Source organism: Lissotriton helveticus, chromosome 9 (genome assembly GCF_964261635.1).
Source record: "Lissotriton helveticus chromosome 9, aLisHel1.1, whole genome shotgun sequence".
NCBI lineage: Eukaryota > Metazoa > Chordata > Amphibia > Caudata > Salamandridae > Lissotriton > Lissotriton helveticus.
The window spans coordinates 346,257,788-346,280,426 of record NC_136070.1 but is presented as its reverse complement, the minus strand read 5'-3'; the positions used below and the strand labels follow the sequence as shown (position 1 = coordinate 346,280,426).

Genomic DNA, 22,639 nt, shown 5'->3' with positions numbered 1-22,639 from the left:
CCACAAAGGTGTCACTATACGTTGACTGGCTCCTTTTGTATGTGCGCCATCTGGACTAGTGATAATGGAGACCCTACACATGCTTGGGATCTACTCTGGCCCAACTGGATTAAAACACGCCTCTTCCCCATGGGGAGATTCAACAGTATGTCTGCATGACCGTAGAGGGTGGGCCTCACTCCTTGCCTCCAGCTTCTATTACCTGGAGATTAATATCACTGATACGGTCACGAGTGCCAGTGTGCTCAATTTTGTACCTCTGTTGGTGGACACCTTTAGAGATACGCAGCACTAGAAACACTCCCCATGTCAATGCCTGGTAGAGTGGCACAGATTAAAATGATTTGCTGCCTACGATCCTCTACATTATACAAAATTACCCCCTTTATATACCGGGCTCAGTCATTTCAGCCTTCACCATTATACTTACTACGTTCATCTAGGGTGGGGAACCACATTGAGTGGCGTACTCCAAGTGTCGTAAGTCAACATATGATGGAGGCGTCGCGATGATCGATGTGGCCTCTGCACTATGGGCTTCTCACCGCCTAGTCATTAATGATTCGATATATGGCCACGCAGATGATCCCACTTACAGGTTGGAGATAATGTTCATGGGAAATACCCCTTCCTCCCGCACTACCTGTATGATGGGAAAATACCTCTGGGGCTCCACCAGCAATGGAGACTGTTCTAAGGCTATGGGCGCTATTGCATAGACCAATCCGACGGGAAGGCTTGCAGGTAAAACTCAATTTTGGGGTTGCACCGGGATGCTCCAAATCTCAGCTGTAGAGGGCTTTGAGGGCTGAGATTTCCCTGGCACCTCGTCGCTGGGTCACATTGGTGGTCCCTCTGGGTTGAGATCCTTTGAGGAGTTACAGCAGGAATTTGGTTTTGAGTTCTCCCAACCTAGTTGAGTTTATCCCTTTAGAGGCCAAAATAACTACAACCCAATTGCCCACCAAAGGGCAGGTCTCCATGATCTATAAAAAGCTAATTATCCATACACCACATTCCTTTCCCGCGTAGAGGGTTAAGTGGGAGGAGGGTGCAGGCCCTCTTAAAGACTATGAATGGGCAGCAGAGCTGATGCCGGCCCCCCCGAGATGCAGCGATTTCAGCTAGGTATAGAATGGTACCTTTTAAATACTTACATAGCATTCACTGGTCTCCATATCACTTGTGGAAAATACAAACAAGTGACAGCTCAACCAGCCTCAAGTGGAAGGCGACGGAGACCTCCTGCACACTACATGGTACTGAAGGATGCTTAGCTTAGGCCCTACTAGGGTGGAATACATGATGCTCTGGGGGAGGCACTAGGCCATTTGACCCCACTTCGAAAAGGGCCATACTGAACATACTGGAGGACGAAGGTTCCACCCATGCGGAAAAAAACACGATACTGCATCCTAGAGAAGGCTGTGCGTTAACCACAGGAATGCCTGCGGAAGCATGATAGGATGTGGGGTGGATGGATGACTAACATGGAGAGCACAAGCACCAGACTTTTGCATAATGCTATGGTATCATCCCTGCCAGGGGTTTAGCAGTAAAAAAAAGTCATGCTTTGCTATAATATATGAAAGAGGGATGTACAGAAGATACTTTTTCTGTATAGTTTATTTGTTTCAAGTTACTCATGTAAAGTATGAACATGAAAATTCAATGAAAAGTTGCTATTTCTTAGTACTCCTATTACAGTTTGTCTGTTCCTATGCTGCAGATGGTGTTCTACATTGAAGCCTGTGAATCCGGGTCCATGATGAACCACTTGGCCGATAATATTAATGGTAAGTGAATGGGGAATCTGGAGCCGCTTTCACGGCATTGATTGATGGCACTGCTTGGCATGGATTGGGTTAACAGCTCCGCTGCTAAATAGTCTAATAACATGAATATTGATGTATGTAAAAATTGTTTACAAAAATAAGTATATAAGGAATATTACTTGTGATTATCCATACATCACTCAGCTCCCCTCCTCGGCATGCTGTCTAGAAGGGATTTCTCTTGAAATTCAATGCAAAGGCAGCAGCTGCGGGCCCAAATGTTTTCACATCTTGATTGCCTAAAAAAAGCTCTAAATAAAGTTATAATCTAGTAACGCTACCTACACATTATTGTCAGTTTACAGCTTGGCATTCATATCAGTGATTTTTTGCATACCCTACAGTTGTACCTTGATTCCCTTCAAATGGATGTACAAATAAAATACAAAAGCAAAATGATAATAGATGAATCTAGAACCCAGAATAAAATGTAAGCTGTTGTGTATCACACTTTCCATTACCCCAGAGAAACTAAAAGTTGTTGAGTATTGAGAAGTTTAAATTGGAAACAAAAGTTCAGATCCGACAAATCAACCAGACAGTCTGTTTTGAAGCAGCCCCTTCATCTGGAAATGATTACGCGCTGATATGAGATATTCTAATTATCCAGAGGACTCAAAACGTACTTGTTTAATATCTACCTGAACTAGTCTGCTTTGCTCCCTCAGAGCTTATTCTCCCTTTACCTTGGTTACCTTTCCCCTTCCATAGGCTTTTCCTTTACTAGTCCCCACAATCCTCATTTCTGTACAACCATCACCCTTATCTGTCTCCTTCACTCCTCCATTCTTCAAACTCTCCAAACGTTCCCTCTCAGCTCCTTTTCTTTCGATACCTCGCCCCTTGTCAGGTTCCTAATCCTATTTTGTTACCCTGCCCCTTGTCTTCTTTCCCTGACCCTCGCTCTTTCCTCAAATCTAACTTCTGTAGTTACTTTGTTATCCTTTCTCAGGGACCTTTGCAGCTCTGCTTTGCCTTTTTCACTCGTTTTCTCATAAGACTGTAGGATATTGTCTTTGTGCTGACGGGGATTTGGTTCCTCCACAGAGGAATTAGAACCCAACTAATCTTCAGTGAGAATTTTGAAAACTTGGCCATTGGCACTAGTCAGAGTCCTCTCAGCAGAAACATTCCAGTATTTCATCAGCCCTCCTTTTTCCTTTCCCAGGTTCCTAAGTACTTGATGGCACACAGCATCTCATTTACTTTTAATCTGTGCTTTGGCTGTTTGCTGAGGTGTTCCCTTCTGACACAAAGTTCACATTTGTGGATTTGTGAACATGAATTAGTGATGAGAAACCCACTCTCTCTTACCGGGAAGGTTTCCACCTGTCCATCATCTCACGTGCACCCTCAATATATTCTGATTGTTGTGGCACACAATCACTTCATTACCTAAATTGTTGGGCACTACCCCTCTGTCTTTTTCCAACACCTAGTTACTACCAGAAGGCCCTAAAGATGCCCAGATGATTGGGATACCATTATGTACACTGACAAATGCCAACAAATTCCTATCGCCTCTGCACTTCCTGACACCCACCACCACCACCACTCAACCAATACCACCCAGCAACCAATGGCCGTCTGACTCCTATCCCATTGTAGATATTACAGTGCATACATAGAGATGCCCACCTGTACATGCTGAGCGCTCAGCGAACGTCTACACCTGACCAATCCTCTCCCACCGACAACCAGTGAGACAACCACCCATTTTTAATAAACTCTGACTGACTGAGGCATTGACACCTTCATCAACACCTACACTGACAATAATACAAGTTCTAATACCACAGTGACACACCTATTGGCTCACTGCACATGCCCTGCCCTCTAATGCAGACATCCTCAATGAAACTGACACTGGCTTTAACACTTACCCTCACTGCCGTCTTACACCTATGTTATACCCCACTGGTGGCTGCACTGGGCCGCCTCATTGCATCCACTCTGACATTTAAAGTACACTTGCATCTCTCTCTCTCACTCTCCCTCCCTCTCCCATAATTGCACTGAGGTAAACTGAAACTCGGTCTGTTTCTTGAACCAGGCAGTTTGTACCAGACTGAATCAGTGGTGGTTGCAGTTGCATCAGAGCCTTGTGTACCACTGCACTTCGCTTGGCAAACCAAGTTACTCTCAGTGTACACTTGCCTTTCTGAGCGTAGCTTAGTCAGGCAATCAAGTCTTAGACCAAGAGGTGGTAGTGAGCTTTCAACCTACATGCAGCATGACCAGGGCCACTGGAGTTATACGATGCTCCAGCACTTTCCATATAGTTATTGATACGCTTACAATTTCACCCACAATTGTTTGTTGCTCAAAGGAATCAAAATGTACAGAAATCAAAGTTCGGAACAGTGAATCTAGTCAATGGAAGACTCTAGTAAACTTTAAATGATGACCTTCCTGTTTGCTGTTTTCATGTGTTAAACTGGTATTAATAAGGTGCACCTTTGCCTAGACCGTATTAATATGTGTTGAAATGAGAAAAGAATACTGTAACATTGTACCACGTTATACGGCTTAATTTGCCTTGTCTTGCCACATAATTTTATTAGCCATGCCACCTAGTTAGTCCCTTCATTGCTGCATAATTCCTGAGGCCCGGAGTATGACGCAGTAATAATTAAACAAATTAAATGTCCAATCACATCTGTATCTTTTTAAAATAACAGGTTCGTCTATACGTAGGAAACACAGTGCCCCGAAAATCCACTGCATAACAAACAGAAGTTTGCAGCACTTACTGGGGATGCCGTTCTACAGCCATTAAGCAAGAAAATCAGCCAAGAGTTAATCAAATTATGACCCCCTCACCCCATTCTGAGAAGTATCAGTGATAAAGTGACCAATTCCTGTGATTTCTCTTCTAGTTTATGCAACAACGGCTGCAAACTCACACGAATCGTCATATGCCTGTTATTATGATGAAAAGAGAGATACATACCTGGGAGACCTGTACAGCGTCAGCTGGATGGAAGATTCCGATGAGGTGAGTTTAATATGCCAAACACTGTACACCCCTATGTATACAGCTTCGTCGATTTCCACTTACATATTTGGGTGACTGTGGGGTAGGGTGGTGAGGATGGTGTCACATGTCCCTCCACCCTTCTTAAATCACTATCTTACATCTGCATTTTGGTGGCGCCAATATAATTTCGTAATTAGCCTTTAGTGTTTTTGAATGGTTAAGCTGTCCAATCGCTGGGGCATGCACATTGGTGCAAAGGTAACAATCCCATAGTGTGTTTTCCTTAACCAATAAAAACCCTTAATTTAGAGAAAACATTGTAGAACTCGGTTTGGTATATTTAGTCAATAATTATGCAAAAGTCCCAAATTTTGTGAACATCTCTTATTGCAAAATTAGGATATTATTGCTTTTTTGTGTCGTTTCTGCTGCAATGATGTCCTTCTTTAAAAAAGATGTAGCAATCCATTTTTTTAATAAAAGGTCACAGTGTGTCTGTCTTCTCTCTTTTTCTTTCTGTATTCTGTTTCCTGCACGGTGTGGTGAGGAGGACTGCCATTGCAAGAGGTTGCCTTGATGAAGCAAGAAACCTAACTGCTATGATTGCTCCCTCGTTATTATTTTAGATGTAGGGCTGTAAAGCTGGAAATCCATTAATAGTGGATTCCTGAAGGCACTGGCGGGAAGGAGTTAGGAGATGACATTGTTTCTGTGGTACAGTTGAACACTTGTTGTCTAAATTCCGAAGCTCGTGGGCTGGAGGTAAGCTACAGACAAAAGAAAGGCAGGATTGAAAACCAAAATGAATTTCCAGGATGCTGCAGGCGCTTTATGTGTCGCTTCTGTCCCTGGAGTTTCCAGTTAGGTCTCTGAAAATCACAAGCTGAATCCTTGGCTTTTGTTCAAAGTGCACTTTTATCTGGCTCACCCCTCAACATGTTCCTTCTTCCTTGCGTAGTACCATCCCACTACTCTCCTCTGCTTTTTAGTACCATTTTCCACAAGTAATTCAAGCCTTTACCGTGCTTGTGGAATGTACCTTACAACACTCCTCCTATTCAGATGAAGTATAGGCCTGCCCTCCTCCCTCCTCCTGAAACAAAGCTCTGCCATAGGCCAGAAGACTGAACAGTTGTTGCAGTAGATCAACATAGAATGGGAAGCGGCTAACAAAGTCTGTATCTGGAGCCAGTGGCCAGGAAGCTGGCTAACTCTCTTTGATCCTGAGATAGATGCTGGTCATGGAGAGCACTGTCTCTTTTAATCAGTACAGTGGAAACACTGTGAAGTTGCCACTGGGATGGAAACAGACTGCACCCCTCATGTCTGCAGTGAAATTTGAGAAGACACCACCTTAACTCTGGTCAAGGTCATTGCCATCAGAAATGTAAACTAAGGGAGCACTTTTGGAAATGCCTAAGACATAGTGCATCCAAGCACTGGAGAAGAAAGGGATGTAAAGCCGTATAACGAGTACCCTTTAAAGCCCCTTAGTTGTACATAAAGGAGCTGCAAAATGTGGTTAATGCCATTTCTCTAAACTACCTAGTGTAAATCTGTATGCATCAATGAGCTGGGTAACATTAACCATAATTGTTGAGTTATAGTTTAGGGTTGTTTCTCAAACATGCACTCAGCAGTGACAGTAAATGTGGTACTGCAGTGCATGCCGGAACAGTTATGGTGTATTTTATAAAATCAAAAGGTTCTCACATCTAACATATGGCCGCTGAGGTATGCTTCAGCGAGGTTGCAGTTGACCTTCCGGTCATGGTCCGTCTCTCCAGTTGCCCACAACAGATCCTACCGACCAATCATGCAGTATTTGCCAGCATTCAAGGTTGGATGGGTCAAAACTGTTTCCATTTCAACTATCCGGATATAGTCTTAGGCAACTGTAGAAGTTCACATGGATGAATTTCACATTTGAATAATGTTTGAGTCCAATATGACAGTAGATAAGCAAGTCTATGCAAGAATGTCAACATCTCATTAGTGTCCCAAATTTCTATAAAGGGTCCAGGCGTTTTTGCCTGGACCTTATTGAACCATTATTGGTTCAAAGTTTGATAACTGCTACTGCCACGATGATGCAGACACCATGAAGTGTATTGGTATGAGAGGAATCATCAAACCACGATACAACAGCAGTGTACCCAACTTATGCAAACTTCACGGTTTAGTAGTGGGCAGACTCACTTTATAAATATTGACAATTTGTCATAAATCTGTCTACGGCCCTGAAACGATTTGAAAAATAAACTGAGGGGCATATTACCAACAACTAGCGATAATTATCGCTATGTTGGCTTAGCGGCAATATTTTTATCGCCGAGCTGCGGCGATTTTTATCGCTTAGGAACCTTGCTATTATCAAGGTTTATCTCCTAAGCGATAAAAATCGGCCGAAATGCATGAATATCACTGAAAAGTCAGCGATATTCAAGCATTACCGAGCTAATGCTCTTAGCCATGTTATCCACCTACCATTGGATAACATGGCTAAGAACTGCTCAGGGGCAGGTGTTAGCTTTTGGAGATATTCGCGCTTAGCGCGAATATCTCCAAAAGTTGGTAATAGGAGATAGCGATGTTAGCGACTGTTTCCAGTCGCTAACATCTTGGCACGCCCACTTTGCATGTCATTAGTGATAAATTTCACTGACATGCAAAGCGGGGCCCAAGATGGTCGCTATCTCCTACTAGCTGTCGATAACTGGTGTTAGCGACAGCTAGGTAATAGGGAGATAATTTTATCTCCGCTTTCTTGGCTTTTAAAGCCAAAAAAGCGGAGATAAACCCCCTTGATAATATGCCCCTTAGTTTATAAACCCACAAGACTCCTCCTTTCATTGTGGTGAGTAAACGGGACCAGAACCGGAGGATTAGTCTAAATGAATTCGGTGCACGCATCCCTGCGGGAAGTGAACACTATCCTCCGTTTCAGGAAACCGATTAAAACCTTGTTGTTTTAGTTTGATTACATCATGGATTAGTTTTTAGTGTTCTGATTACCTTTTTTAGTTTACTACGTTTAAGAACGTTGTGTAATCCGAACCACAACCTAGAGTACAGCATAACAATCAGATGATGATTTTTAATACTGAAAAATGTAATAATATTCTTACGTTGGAGAAGTACTGAAAACATTTTTAACAAGTTTAAAGGGAACAACAGTCATGTGGACAGATAGGAATCAGCAATGGCGTTTTGAGTCAGTGGGTTAGCTGGCAAAGTGGGAAGCTGTGATTGCTTTAGGGGTGTGGGGTGCGAATTTTCTTATAGTGTGCACAACAAACTGACTTGGATCTGGAGAAACAAAAGTAGTGTGCAAAGTTGACTACATAGAAGACTAAAAGTTGATGACTGTCCTTGACTGCCAAGCCCTATGTCAGAGCTTTCCAAACTGTGTGTCCCGGCACAGCACTGTGTCGCCTGCACATGGTGGGTGTGTCGCGGGATGACACCAGTATTAGGGCACTTAGCACATAACTGCTACTAATTAAGAGGCATTCCTTTGAAAGAGTGTCTCGGAGTCCGCCGCAGCAGCGCGGACTCCGAGACACTCTGATCTATGGGGGCTGGGCGATTCACAACAAAGCCTCATTAACAAGTAAATGATCTTTTAAAGACCTGCGGAGTACTAGGGTGTGGCTGTGTGTGTGCCCCAGAAGCTGGGGTGAGGTGACAGAGGGTGACAGACAGAGGGAGACAGACAGAGGGAGAGTAAGGGAGATATAGAGAGGGAGACAGAGAGAGGGAGACAGAGAGAGGGAGACCGAGGGAAGGAGACGGAGAGGGAGACAGAAGGAGACAGACAGAGGGAGGGAGACAGAGAGAGAGAGAGGGAAACCGTGGGAGACAGAGAGGGAGACAGAGGGGAAACAGATGGAGGGAGTCAGGGGTAGACAGAGGGAGGGAGAGGGAGACAGATAGAGGGAGACAGAGAGAGAGGGAGACAGAGGGAGGAGGGCGACAGAGGGATGGAGACAGAGGGATGGAGACAGAGGGAGACAGACAGAGGGAGACAGATAGAGGGAGACAGATAGAGGGAGACAGATGGAGGGAGACAGAGGGAGGGAGACAGAGGGAGGGAGACAGAGGGAGGGAGACAGACAAGAGGGAGATAGACAGGAGGGAGATAGACAGGAGGGAGACCGACGGAGGGAGGAGAGACAGAGACAAATAGAGGTAGAGGCAGGGGCAGACAGACCGAGGCAGAGATAGACACAGACAGAGAAGTAGAGGGAGTCAGGGACTGACAGACAGATAGAGGCAGGGACAGGGACAGACAGGCAGAGGCTGAGACAGACCGAGAGGGAGAGGGAGAGAGAGAGAGAGAGAGGGAGACAGAGGGTGACAGAGGGAGTGAGACAGAGAGAGAGGGAGACAGAAGGAAGGAGGCAGAGGGAGACAGGGGAGACAGAGGGAAGGAGAGGGACACAGACAGAGGGAGGGAGACAGCGAGAGACAGAGAGAGAGGGAGACAGAGTGAGGGAGACAGAGGGAGACAGTCAGAGGGAGACAGAGGGAGAGCGAGATAGGAGAGGGAGGCAGTGGGATGGAGGCAGAGGAATGGAGACAGAGGGCGACAGACAGAGGGCGACAGACAGAGGGCGACAGACAGAGGGCGACAGACAGAGGGAGGGAGACAGACAGAGGGATGAGGGCAACAGAGGGAGGGCGACAGAGGGAGGGAGACGGGGAGCGAGACAGAGAGAGAGAGAGACGGAGGGAGGTAGACAGAGGGAGGGAGACAGAGGGAGGGAGGCAGACAGAGGGAGGCAGAGAGAGGGAGAGAGAGAGGGAGGGAGACAGACAGAGTGAGTGAGAATCCCCCTGATCCCCCCGAGCCCCCTTAGGAATTTCGGGTGCGCTCCCTCGCTACACTGCCTTACTGTGTCCCAAAATGATGTATCTCCAAAAAGTGTGTCACCAACATGAAAAGTTTGGAAAGCTGTGCCCTATGTGATTGCCATTTTCCCAGCCTATAACATATGCTGGTTATTCTGTTCAATAGTAATGGGATAATGAAATCACATTATGTGACTCTGAGGACTTCTTTGTTCTCCAGTACATTTCATCTGCCTTTGATGGTCAAGAATAACACACACTCTTCAATTTATCATATACCTGTAACCTGGTCTGTTTATTTTGTTTCAGGAGGACTTGAAGAAAGAAACCCTGCATAAGCAATTCCAGCTTGTGAAGAAGCACACAAACACCAGCCACGTGATGCAATATGGCAATAAAGTGAGTGCACCTAGCCAGCAAGGAAACTACAGCTTTACAAGCAGCGAGGAAGCTGCTCTAGATTTCTAACCTGACAAACTAACCCTAATTGAATACAATGGCTCTCAGTGGAATTGCCAGTGGTTAGGATTGATGCAAGAATTTCCATCCATCTCGTTTTTTTTTTTCTATCTGAGTGAGACCCAAAAGCTAGAGGGTAATAGAAGAGGTGGATCTAGAGCTCATCGTGTCATAGTGGCCGAAGCTGCACTTCACTGAGGAGATCCTACAAGACCAAAGATCTAGTTGCTGGAATGCTATTTTTAGGGTGAAAAGGCACATTTGCTTATGGTAGATTCCCTTCTGGCGCAGACAAACCGAGAGCCCAAAGGAATGGAAGGCTACCAAGGCATATTTCTAGTGGCAGGAATTGGTACAGCATTTCCATTTCTCACGTTTTGTTGTTGGTGAGGAGACCACTGTTTTTACGTTTCGCCTAGGCAGCGCTTGTGCTGTCCTTCGAGACATGCTGTATTCAGGTATTGACTTGAAGCTCCACCCACTTTCCTCCCATATTTTCAATTGGCTCCTCGTACTGTCCTTTGTTAATGGTGGCTTTTGATTCATGAAAAGGCTTAGTAGTCCCTTCTTAGTACCACCTTTTCTCCATTTGTAACCTCCTTTGAGGACAGCCCCTGTTAGATGTTTTGTTACCCAGTATGATTCAACTACAGTCTGCAAGCACTATTTTATTCATGACCTCATAGCTGCTGTTGCAGGAGGCACAATAAGCTCTCCCGCTTTGGCTTACACCCTAGACACGGCAGGGAGGCATGCATTCAGCTTTAACAATGGTGGCTGTGCCTTTCTTTTCTTGGGCCCGGCTCACCACACTATTTTTTTTTATATTATATGCTTTTAGTAGGCAGCGCGGAAGAGGCTGCGTGCTTGCGCTGCTTACAAAAAGCTTACAATATTGAAAAAATAGACAATGGAGAGCCACGCATTTCTTTTCTTTGGCACGGCTCGCCATCTATTTTTTCAATTTTATATGCTTTCAGTAAGCAGCTGCTTACTAAAAGTTTACAATATTGAAAAAATTAGACTTTGGCGAGCGGCGCTTTTCTTTCCTTTCTTTTAATTTCTTACATTAAACAATCATGTCCAGTTGGACAGGTAAATATAGACATCATTGTATCTCTATGTGAATTTTCTCAACAATTTGTTTCCGAGTTAGGGACTGCTGTTCCTGTAAAATGCTATGCACCCAAAGCCCCTGACCAATAAATTGGGTTCCCTTCTTTTTGTAAAATAGGTAAAAAAACATTGGCATGTATACTGCCAATAACTCCAACACCTACAAATGCGAGACCTATTGCATTTTCAATGCTTGTTATTATCAGTAAGGAGGTCATTTTTTTGTCTATAAAAAGGCACTGGTCATTTTCTAGCAAGCGAGATGTCTGCTTTGGATTCATAACAAAGGGAGTAGGGGTTGTTGTTTGTTTATGGTCAGCAAATAGTCTGTCAGGAATTTATGTGACTAAAACATGTTGTCTTAGGTCTGCCGGAAGCAGTGAGACTCTGGAAACCGGAAAGATATGTTTAAATTAAAATGTAATTCTTTTTAGCACTTGAGATTTAACCGAGAAGAATACTGAAACAAGGACCCTAAGGTGTTCTGAGACAATTACAAACCGTTGCATAAGTAGAGAGTTCTTTAAAAACATGTTTGCCATTTTCTCAGTTCGAAAATGTAGTTAAATATATGCACTTTGAATTATTACCATTTCCATCTACTCTTCTTCAATTTTCTCTGTATGCCAAGATAAGTAAGCTCTCCCTAATTAAAACATTTCCCAACAAAGGTGTAGGTATAGGTTACGCAAAATGTTCTTCGTTTTTCTCACTGATGCACTAAGGGTTTTTTGAATTCTAAGTGGCGTGAGCAGTTGTGGCTGCATCAAAGTCCACTCGTTCTAGGGTTAGGTTTGTCTTCTTACACTTGTTCTCATGTTTCTTAATATATTTTTCACTCTTCTTTCCTCCTCTCCTCGGCTCAAGATGTGTTCATTTTGGGAGGGTTCTTTTGTTCATTCTTGATACTGTGTATGAATCAATAAAACTAACCGGCACTCTCATGAGCTATAGGTTATTTCCTATGACCAAATGTTTCTTTCCTGTGAAGGGTTTAACATTCGCAAGCAGTCCATCGCAACACTGCTCTGTACCACATGGCTAAGGGTGAACCCACTCTTGCCTTCTAATAAATTGTAATATTTTCTTTTTGTAAGTAGAAGTACAAGATCCAAATATTTTGTGCCCACCTTTGCATTTTTATGGTGTGATTCCATGCCCAGAACCCATGAATCAGTTGTATTTTAATCTTTACATCCTATTATCTGTGTGGGTACCTCCTTGATCACTTGCCAACAAAGTGCATGTCCATATCATGCGTTTACCTGCGTCTCCCTGCAGTGTGGGAAACCTATGGGCGCTACTTCATACATCTTACCAGTCATTTGAAGGGCCATGTATGCTCCATGTAATATTTTTCTCTCATTTCTTTTCATGAAGTTCTCTTTCTACATGTGATTCCCACTTGTATTTTCAACCATGTCAGGATGTCAAGGCCGCTCCTGTCATCCCATGGTAGTGCTGGCTGCAGCCACATTATTAGCGCTACTCCCATTTCCCATATTTTATATTGTGCGTTTTGTATGTATATGTATGTATGTGTGTGTGTGTGTGTGTGTATATATATATATATATATATATACTTTTTTTTTCTTCATGTGTTAGCATTTCTAGTTTCCCTATTTCCCTTGTTTGAAGGATTCCTGTAACCAGGGCTCTGTGTTTTAGGAATTTTCCTTCGGGGATACCAATCTTCTCTGTTAGATGCTCAGATGTAGCTAATTCACTGTACTTCAAGAGGTCTGCTAACTTACCAATCACCACCCTCTCAGAGTGTTGCTGTTTTCTAGTAGATTTGCAGCCCAGTCCTTCTGGAAATCCCATGAAAGGAAAGGCTGTTGCATATGACATGCTCCTCCCCGTCCTATGTAATACTCTATGATAGCATTTTAAGACTTCTCTTGCCAATCTGGAAGGGGGGCTCTGTATTTTTGCTTTTGTTTATTGAAGCATATATAGGGATTTTTCCCTAGTCGTCCTCTAACTCTGGACTCATCTTGGGTATATTGCATCCGTCTACCTACTGGGTCAGCCACTGTGTTTGGGCTGATAGGCTACAAAGTCTGGAGCCCAAGTTCTGCCTTGATCTATAAGCAGTCACAACTTCCCAAATGCCATTTTATGCCTACTAATGTTTCAAATCAAGTCTCTTAGTAATATGTTTAATCCTTAAAGATCTTCACTGGAATCACCATTGGGAGACTGGTGAACTAGTACAAGAGTTGAGGGAACATTGCTCTTTTTGAGTGGGCATACCTCCCTGCCACTGATAGCAGCAAAGTCTTCCAACATGAAGCCTGCAATCTCAGATCCGAGATAAAACCCACTATATTGCCCTCAAACAAGTCTGTTTGTGTGTGATCTAGTCTCACTCATAGGTACATGAAGGTATTTGCTTTCCGTTTTGTTCCTTCCCTTCCTATCAAATCACATCCTACCTTTGCCCTGGGCAGACAGAGTTGAAATACGATTGCATCCCAATTATCTCAAATCCTGATCTTTGATCTGTAGTAGCATATCATCAGCATTTAGGGATATTATATGAATGCTGTAGTTGCATCTCTGATTGATGCACCTCAACCCTCATTTTAGCTCCAAAGGGTTTCACTGGAAGGGCAGAGACCTGTGGGGTCACTGGGCACCCTGGTCTCCTCCTTCTGCTAACACTATATGGGGCTGATTTTACTTCTCGTGTACAAACTCTCACCTCAGGGTTAGTTAGTGTACTGTGCAAAGATCCACCTTACCATAGTTCCTCCCAGTTTGAATTTCTTGAGTACTGAAACCGATATTGCCAGCTCAGGGAATCCGATTTTGTTTCCAGACCTATAACCAGCACTATTAAATTTGGTTAATCAATAAGGCTTCCTCCATAACTTGAACCAGCCTTCTTATGTTCAATGATGTATTGTGCCCGGGAATCAACCCATTGTCAGATTCAAGTAACCTATGCATGGAAGGCAACATTTTCCCTAGGATTTTGTGTTCAGTATGAATAGCGGTCGGTATGCTATTTCCAGAAGCTAGTCGATTAAACCAAGGCAAGTTCAATAAAGTTACGATTTTTCAGAACATTCCATTCAGTGGTGATTCATATTGATTTAAACATGTGATTCTTAATTTACAGAATCACATGTCCTCAATAAAAGTAGCCAGAACAGCCAACACGTGTTTCGCCCCATTCTGGCATACAAGCTTGGGGCTTTTTCAAGGCGTAAAACGTCAATATGGGTACTGTTGCAGCGTCAGAAATAGCTTTCTAATGTGCTATAAGTTGTATCAGGAAGTAAATGTAAGGTGCCTTGTTGGGCACATCAGGTCAGCAGTCAGTGGTAATCCTCAGGCTATGCGGTCCCCGATGTAATCAAGGCATCAAACTAGCCATCTTGTAATTTTACTGTTCTGGATTCAGCCTAGAAATCCACGTCTGCCGAAATCAATGTGGACTAGTCAGAATATGTCTCCCATTGTTAGCGGCCTTCCTCAAGCACTGCTGCATAGATTATGACAAGCCTAGGAGCTAGGTGATCCACAAATGTTTTGTATAACTCTTGTGGAAGCCCATCTGTCACTGGCATCTTCCCTGCTGCTAATTCCGAGATAGTGCTTCAAATTTCTGCAGCCATTATTGGTAATTCCACTCACTCCTGTGTTTCTTGGTCTACATGCGGGAAGCTTACCTCTCCCGGGTACTCATCTATTTCTTCTGGGGTCGTCTATTTCTCTCTGTATAACCTAGTGCGGTATTCATAAACGTCCCTGTTTATTTCTTGCTGTGTGATTAGTAACCTTCTTTTTCTTCTTCTAATACTGTCAACAATGGATCGCTTTCTTCTGGTCTGATCACCCATGCCAGCAATCTGTCATCCTTACCCCTCTCCAATTTTCATCATGTATGCTGGATAGACCATGCACTTTTGCCTTTCTATTAAGTTACAATATTTCGCTTATGCCCAGCTTGCCTTTCAATCTTTTCAACTGCTGATCCAACTTTCGTCTAGCTCCTGTAGTGTTCTGAATACAATATCCATTAACTCCAGCCTTGAACATTTCTCATTCTGTCAGCAATGATGAGGCAGTCCCTTCGCAATCCTTGAAATAATGATCAATGGATTCCTCAATAGCGGCACAGAAGGATGTGCCCTCCAGCATTGTTCTCTGTATTCACCATGCTGGGATCCGTGCTGCCCTTCTTGCCCGCTTGATACTAGTGTGAGGGGGTTATGACAAGAAAAGGTCCTCCACAAATATTCTGTATGCCACACTGTGGCCTGGAACATACTACATGATCTAACTTTACCAGAAGATCATGTACCAGGGAATAAAATGAGCATTCCATATCAGGGGATATCAGTTCTTCCATATACTCACCAATTTCTGTATCCATTGCCACAAGGTTTTCGCAATTTCGTTTGTGCTTGGGGTAATGGAGGTTGTGATTGGTGCCAATTTAAATCCATCACACTACTGAATTCACTGCTCAATAGGAATGGAAGGTGAGTCCACCTCCCCAGTTCCCCAAATAATGTATAAAAGAGAGCAGTTTTCTTTTTACTTTAGGGGAATAAATGACATGGGAATTCGAGGACTACGGTACTACAAGTACACCATCTGACTCACTGACCGTGAACACATATCTCCACTCCTTGTAGATCAATGTCATGACCATTCCCCACGGCTCTTCCAAATCGGTGCTCCCTCAGCGTGTTATGAGTAACTCATTCCATATATTTGCCCTCTCGATCTAGGTTGCAGGTGTTGCCCTCCTACTATGCTAAAGTGGGTTTCTTGCAGTTAAGCCAAGTCACCGGAAAATTTAGAAAAAGCGTGAATTTTGTGCCTTGTGTGCAGTGCGCTTACACGCAGGACATTCCAGGTGACGATGGTGTAAGCCTTTTAATCATCTTCTGATTTCCACCCTCTTCGTCCACTGCAATGTTAGTGTGGTATCGTTGGTATCTCCTGCCCTCCTCTATTCATTTCCACCTTTCCCCCTATACAGGACAAATTCTGAACTACTTCCCCACATTAACGTACTCAAACTTAGTATAACACACTTTCTTCGCTGTCTTACATTAGGTTTGCTGGAGTAGAAGCTGTCTTCTGTCTTATTAGGAGACCTTAGCTCCCTACCAGCACCCGCTTATCATCATGTGATTATAACTAGATATGCATATTCATCCTTCCCCGCTCACATCTCGTCTCATCCCAGACTATCTTGGGTCAGTCCTTGATTCTACACCGACCACACTCTCCAACTATTGTCCCTCAGTTTATTTCAGATCAAGCAGTTATACGTTCTACAAATACAGAATTGCTGGAAATACAAGTTGGCCGGTTGCAAGATTTGAAGATTACAAATATAATTGGAGAAGTGCACCAGCAATATAAAAGTTAAAGAAAAAACGTACAAGCCAAAATGGATAAGTTGTGTAGAGCATATATGTTGAATTATCCTTTCCGTATGTTTTTTTGCAGACAATCTCCCAAATGAAAGTGATGCAGTTCCAGGGATTCGGAAGTAAATCTGCTCTGCCTATGTCACTTCCGCCAGTGAAGCAGCTCGACCTCATTCCCAGCCCCGATGTCCCCCTTGCCATCATGAAGAGAAAGTTTATGGCCACGAATGATATCAACAAGGCAATGGCCATCCTGACCGAGATGAAAGCGCACCTTGCGGTAACAATGCACAATTCAAATTATGTCGAACCAGTTTTGTTTCAGTATCGAACACTCATTTAAATCACTTTGTGTGGTGGCTGCTATCTCAGTGTGCTTGGTCATACACCCCCCTCCCTCCCCCCCACACACAATCTAAACTGAACTCTTCTAGGAATTAATCCTTATCTAGAAAAAAACACAGTTGCTGACGACTCAGTAACCAATGTTACTATGTTCATAAAGTGTTTCTATTTTGGATTATTTCCAGTGAGCTGTGCTGTGAACATTTTATAATTCTCACCTTGTACATTGCCTGGAGCTTGCCTTGATTCAGGAGCGGAGTGTTGTGTTTATTCTTTGGCACGTGGTGGTGGTTATGTCTGTGTGAGAGTTTTTTTCTTTGCACATGACATCATTTGTCCAAACAATGTTTGTGATGTTACCTTTAGAATGTTGGGAGCAGGCTGGCTGAATTTGAGTGAGAGAGGAAATGTTAAAAGCTGGAGTGGATAGCAGCAGACCAGGTGGGCCTAACTACTGTAGCTGGTTATCTGACTAGTATCTCTGCCGTTGAAGATCTCAGGTTAGAAGTTGTTGATAGTATTTCCAAGATCCTTCCTATGCTTAGCACGAGGTGGATCCCCAGATTGGCCGGTGTGTAACAGGTACTATTATTTCTGGGCAGCAGTGTGGTTAAGTTAGAGACTGCAGTAGCAGGAGTGCTGGGTTTTTTGGTACCGGATTTTTCACTTCACCAACTAGTGTGAACCCAAGCTGTCCTCAAGGTCTGTATTTTTATTATTTTGTTTTACCAAAACTGGGTGTACTTGTATGTTTCAATTGGAAATCTACATTTGTTTCTAAACTTTGTTCCAATGTTTTAGGCAAAACAATTAATTGCAGAGACCATGAAGAAGATTGTGTACGCGGTAACCGGATCAGATGATCGCGCCCAACAAATTCTGACGGAGAGACTGGTCATCAATGAACGCAAGTGTTACCGGGCCGCTCTCGAGTACTTCAAAACCCGCTGCTTTAACTGGCACACTCCTACCGTGAGTTCCTGCTACTTTTTATCTAACAATCTCAAGTGTCAACACTTAAGCGCCACTTGGGACATTCTTTATTCTGAGGGTCTTACTCTGTCACTGTTAAACCTCACCATACATTTGCCGCACATCACTCCTGTATCACCCTGCGAATCCATCATCTTTAGTGTGAGTTAACAGCCCACAGTTACCAAGTAGTTATATCTGCTTCCCCAAGACCAGGCACTTGTTTGTCCCACCATCCATTCTGCCTCTGGGATTCAATTCTCTCGCACCTCATGAAGAACAGTGATCCCTTTGTACAACGATACTTCAAGCAACTCCCTTTCTAGAACATGAACTTTCTCTACTTCCTAGCTATTCTTCAATTTCCAGACATCACATTTGTAGCAGATTGTTAGGTGTATTGAAATCCTTATGGAAAACCAGTTTACTAAAAATGTTTTACCTTTATGGCTGATTACTTTGAACTCTTATATATACTCAGCAGTGTTTTATGGCTAACTGTACTCTTTGAATTGAGATGAACAGTCTTTTAGAAATTGCATGTACCTTTCCCAGTCTTCTCACTACTTTAATGGCCTGTTGCAGTATGAGAACTGTGGAGTGGCGAGGTGAAAGTATGCTATATAAGTGCTAAAAATATATGGCTTAATAAAAGTATTTCCTGCCTTTTACAGTATGAATATGCTCTGAGACACCTCTATGCTCTCGTCAACCTTTGTGAAGGACGCTACCCCATTGGAAAGTAAGTACTCGATGCATTGTCGTTTTAAATACTACGCATCGGTAAAGTATATATTAGCGCAGAAGGCTGTCATTTTTCAGAGTTTGCCGTATGCACTTTTTGCAAATATTCCTACTGCACTATGCTGTCCACATATGTCAAATATCCCTTTTTTCGACTGGTAGCACAATTTTCCCTGGTGGTCCAGCCACATCACCTCTTTTTGTACTGTTCCTGTGTAGCTTTTGGTAGCACAATTTTCCCTGGTGGTCCAGCCACATCACCTCTTTTTGTATTGTTCCTGTGCAGCTTTTTAACCTCTTATCCTTAACTATTGAAATGACTGAGTGTACAAAACCATGTTTGTCCAAAGCTTTCAAATCAACATGGCCATTAAACATGGCAGTTGAGCATGCGTCAGCAAAGGTGACTGCTGTGGAAGCAGGAGTTCTACTGCCCAGACTAAGGGTTAAGGAGAGGTGGTTGGTTGTCAATGTTCCCTTTAAGGGTTTGTAAATAGCTAGTTTTATCTGGGATGGTCTGGACACACTCTGTAAGGGACAGGTAAAGCATGATGGACATCTGGGTGAAGCAGTGGCAAGAAAATATGAATGTTAAACAGCATATGCAACTGCTGAATGATGGACAAGTGATTGGATATGCAGTAGGACCTCAACTTGCTTGCTGCTGAATGCAAGAGGAAACCTGTGTACAGCGACAGATGATGACTGGCTGATCTCTGTGTAGCTACTTTACCCACTGACAATGGCCTGTCCCATTGGTTCTCCAGACCGCCAGACAACTGCATCAGAGTTCTGCCCCACACCTTGTCATGTAGAACTCTGCTACTGCTCCTTACACTCAGTGCCTTTCCACTACATTCTTTGATGTGCCACTATTTTGTTGGTGTTGCACTTCCACAGTATGCTTAGTGAACTATACTGATGACTTGACTTCCCATTGACCTTTGATAAAATGCCTTCATCAGGTGTCAGCAGTCTGTGCTCAGTGAGGTTAGACGAAGTGCAACTGTTGCATGACTGATGAGGTGCACCTCGTAAATTTTAATGTACTGCATCCAGTGAACCTTGGCAAACTCGACCAAGTGTCTTTCTAGTACTCGTATCCCACAGCTTGTCAGCAAATCGGGTAACCAGTACAAAGGGCATTTAGCTAATATGTGCCCTATTTGTTCTGTTAATCAGTGCCACTGGATACCACAACGTACTATGTCCAATGCACTTGGAAGCTCCACGACTATGCACCGCCCCCTGGAACATGTGTTCTCTATCCACTCTTGCATGACCTTTCCTGTCCCCTCCTCCCTTTAGCATACAAAGGGCTCCACCGACCACCAGACTTCTCAATGCCTAGGATCCCTGGCCTGCTTTTGCTACAGCTTCCATCCCAGCCACCTCCCCTCACAGAGCACCAAGCCCACTCTACTTGTTACACAAATACCCCTTCTTAGGCATCCAAGCAAAACCCCTTTCTTAACACCTTCATCTGCCAACACTGTGTTAAAAGATGGTATTAGCATTATTTAAGCGTAAATGAATAATACAATCAAACTTAAAGTAAAAGAAGGAAGATAAAAGCAGTTTCTAAACACACAGTGTTACTAAGGGTCAAAATAATAACATAACACCAGGCACAGACTAAGTAGAACACGTTGTACAAGCAGTATGGTTATTTTGAAAGTATTTCTCATAATATGTCTGGACATAGTTGTTTTTGTTCAAGCGATACAGTGGTCTCGTAAAAGCACGAGGCATTTCAACTGGTTCTGCATTATCATTGTAAGATATACTGCGCCACAACCAGAGAGGAGCGTGCAACAGGTGAACAGAAACATATACAGGAGTGGGCAATTGTACTTTAACCCAGTATTATCTGGCAATGTATTTATTCAAATCTTTTTCGAACAGTTAAACTTCTCAGCATACTAGTGTATTACAGCTTCAAGTTTTTTGTTGCGTGTGTGGGCCTTGTATTATTTGTGGACTGCTCTTAGGTAAGCAGTGATTACAGGAATGTTACATTGATCACATTTCCTATGAGTGGGTCTGTATGGAGATTGTCAGTGGCCAGGGAATCCTCAGATGCAGTTCAGTTAGTGGGCTCCTCTGCCCTTCGTAGCATCATTAAGTAATTGTGTGTGTAGGTGTAGCAATTATGTTTGTATTAGTGTTTTGTGGTTTACTATAATATATTTATTTCTTTTCTATTTGTGTAAAGACTTTCAACAAACATTGCAGTATTAAATCTATTTGAATCTAATTGTTTTGTCGAATTAAAGGTGCTGTTTTCAGGTTCCACTGATCTACAGGGGTTCCATAAGTACGGATCGACTTCATGTGACGCTCTTTCAATTAATCTTTTGTGTAATTCGCTCTAAACACTATATGGAATTATGGAAACACTTCAGCATTCGTTCCATCATTTGGTTTAAGGCTGTTCATTTCTAGAATACCATTGTAGCTTTTTGTCAGTCTCATCCTATTTGTTGATCATGTTATCGAAAACATGGAATAGATTTCAGAAACTAATCAGTCAGTCAATATTCCTTTATTGCATAATTAATTAAAATCATTACAATATTTGTGCAAATAGGCAAAAAAAGTTACATTTTGATCATATAGTATGTGCTATAAAAATTATCACAAGCATAAACAAGATTTCATAAACTATTATTAGCAGCATACTTGGCTTGTAGTTGAGCACCGCAGCAATTACTAGCTTTCCCACGAGGTTTCATTCGTAGCAGACACATCCTCTTATTTTTTTAGTTGTTCAGTTCTCGCCTGTATAAAATGCTTTGCTTTTAAACATATGTCATAAGCTTTATTTCCAATTTCATATATTTGTTATAGAACTCATTGGATATGTTTGCATATATGTGGTAGATGTATAGTGCACACCAGGCTGAAAGGCAGCGGAGCACTGTACAGGGCTCAAGGCAGGGAGCTACATCAGAGAGAGGCTGATTCTAGGTGGGGGTGCTGGGTACTTAAAAGGGGGGGGGGGCTGGTATGAATAAATCTGGGGGAGATAGAAAGAAAATGATATAATTTGCCCAAGCATCTTCTACACCTTTCCACTTTTATATCTTGTATGGAGGAGCATGACTGATCTTGATGAGTTGTGCAAAGTCCTTGAACAAAGAAATGGTGAGAGGGAGCCTTCTTGGCTAGTACTTTGTGCTAATTAAAACGATAGAATAGTTGACCTATTTATAAACATGTTCTGTGGGAGCATTGGGAGGCATTGAACATTCGCACAAATGAATTGCCAAATCCGAACCATTCCACTAATTTTCAGATTAGATTTTTAGATACTGTTTCAAAGACCTTTTGAGAACCATGACCACGGATACGCATGTCACTTGAGGAACGTGTTATAACTTCCCAATCTCCCTCTTACAAAACCCACTTGACAGGGGGTGAATACTTGTTGGTAGTATTCTTTCCCAAAGTTTGTACAGTTTATTTGTATGTGTGTCGGTGTTTTGACTCAGAAGCTATGCGGGTCTTCATTTGAGACGTATTGGAGATCTTTCTCAGGTGTTGGTATAAGTAAAGTTGTTGCCTCTTTGCTGGTGTTCCTTTGACCCTGAAAAGTGTACACCATGTTTAAAGTTGGGTCGAAGTTTCAAACTAGAAACCCCAGCTTTGGATTGTGTGGCCACGCGGTCCTCTTTCTCCTTGCTGATCTGTGCTTCCAGGCACGTAGCACGTCTCTGACTTTAGGTAGCCCAGCTGTGACCAAACTGTGACAGATATCCTATGCTAATCTAGGTGGTGTGCACATGCAATGCACTTTGGAAACAACAATGGCCTTCATCTCTTCAGAAAATATGTTCCCTAGCTACCACAAGAGCGGAGTAGTAAGCAGAAGTTAACTTGCTGATGTTTGGTGTTTTTGAGTCAGCTGTCTAGTTTCATGTTCCTCCTCGAGG

General features: G+C 43.1%; 1 protein-coding gene across 1 annotated transcript in view; it reads left to right on the top strand.

The window, feature by feature from the left end:
• The window catches only part of LGMN (legumain), a 97,037-nt gene that overhangs the window by 73,230 nt on the left and 1,168 nt on the right, over window positions 1-22,639 (top strand). The window contains exons 8-13 of the mRNA XM_078660077.1: window positions 1,730-1,796; window positions 4,715-4,833; window positions 9,979-10,068; window positions 16,723-16,923; window positions 17,790-17,960; window positions 18,635-18,702. Coding sequence (XP_078516203.1) covers window positions 1,730-1,796; window positions 4,715-4,833; window positions 9,979-10,068; window positions 16,723-16,923; window positions 17,790-17,960; window positions 18,635-18,702 — 716 coding nt within the window. The remainder of the gene's footprint in view (window positions 1-1,729; window positions 1,797-4,714; window positions 4,834-9,978; window positions 10,069-16,722; window positions 16,924-17,789; window positions 17,961-18,634; window positions 18,703-22,639) is intronic.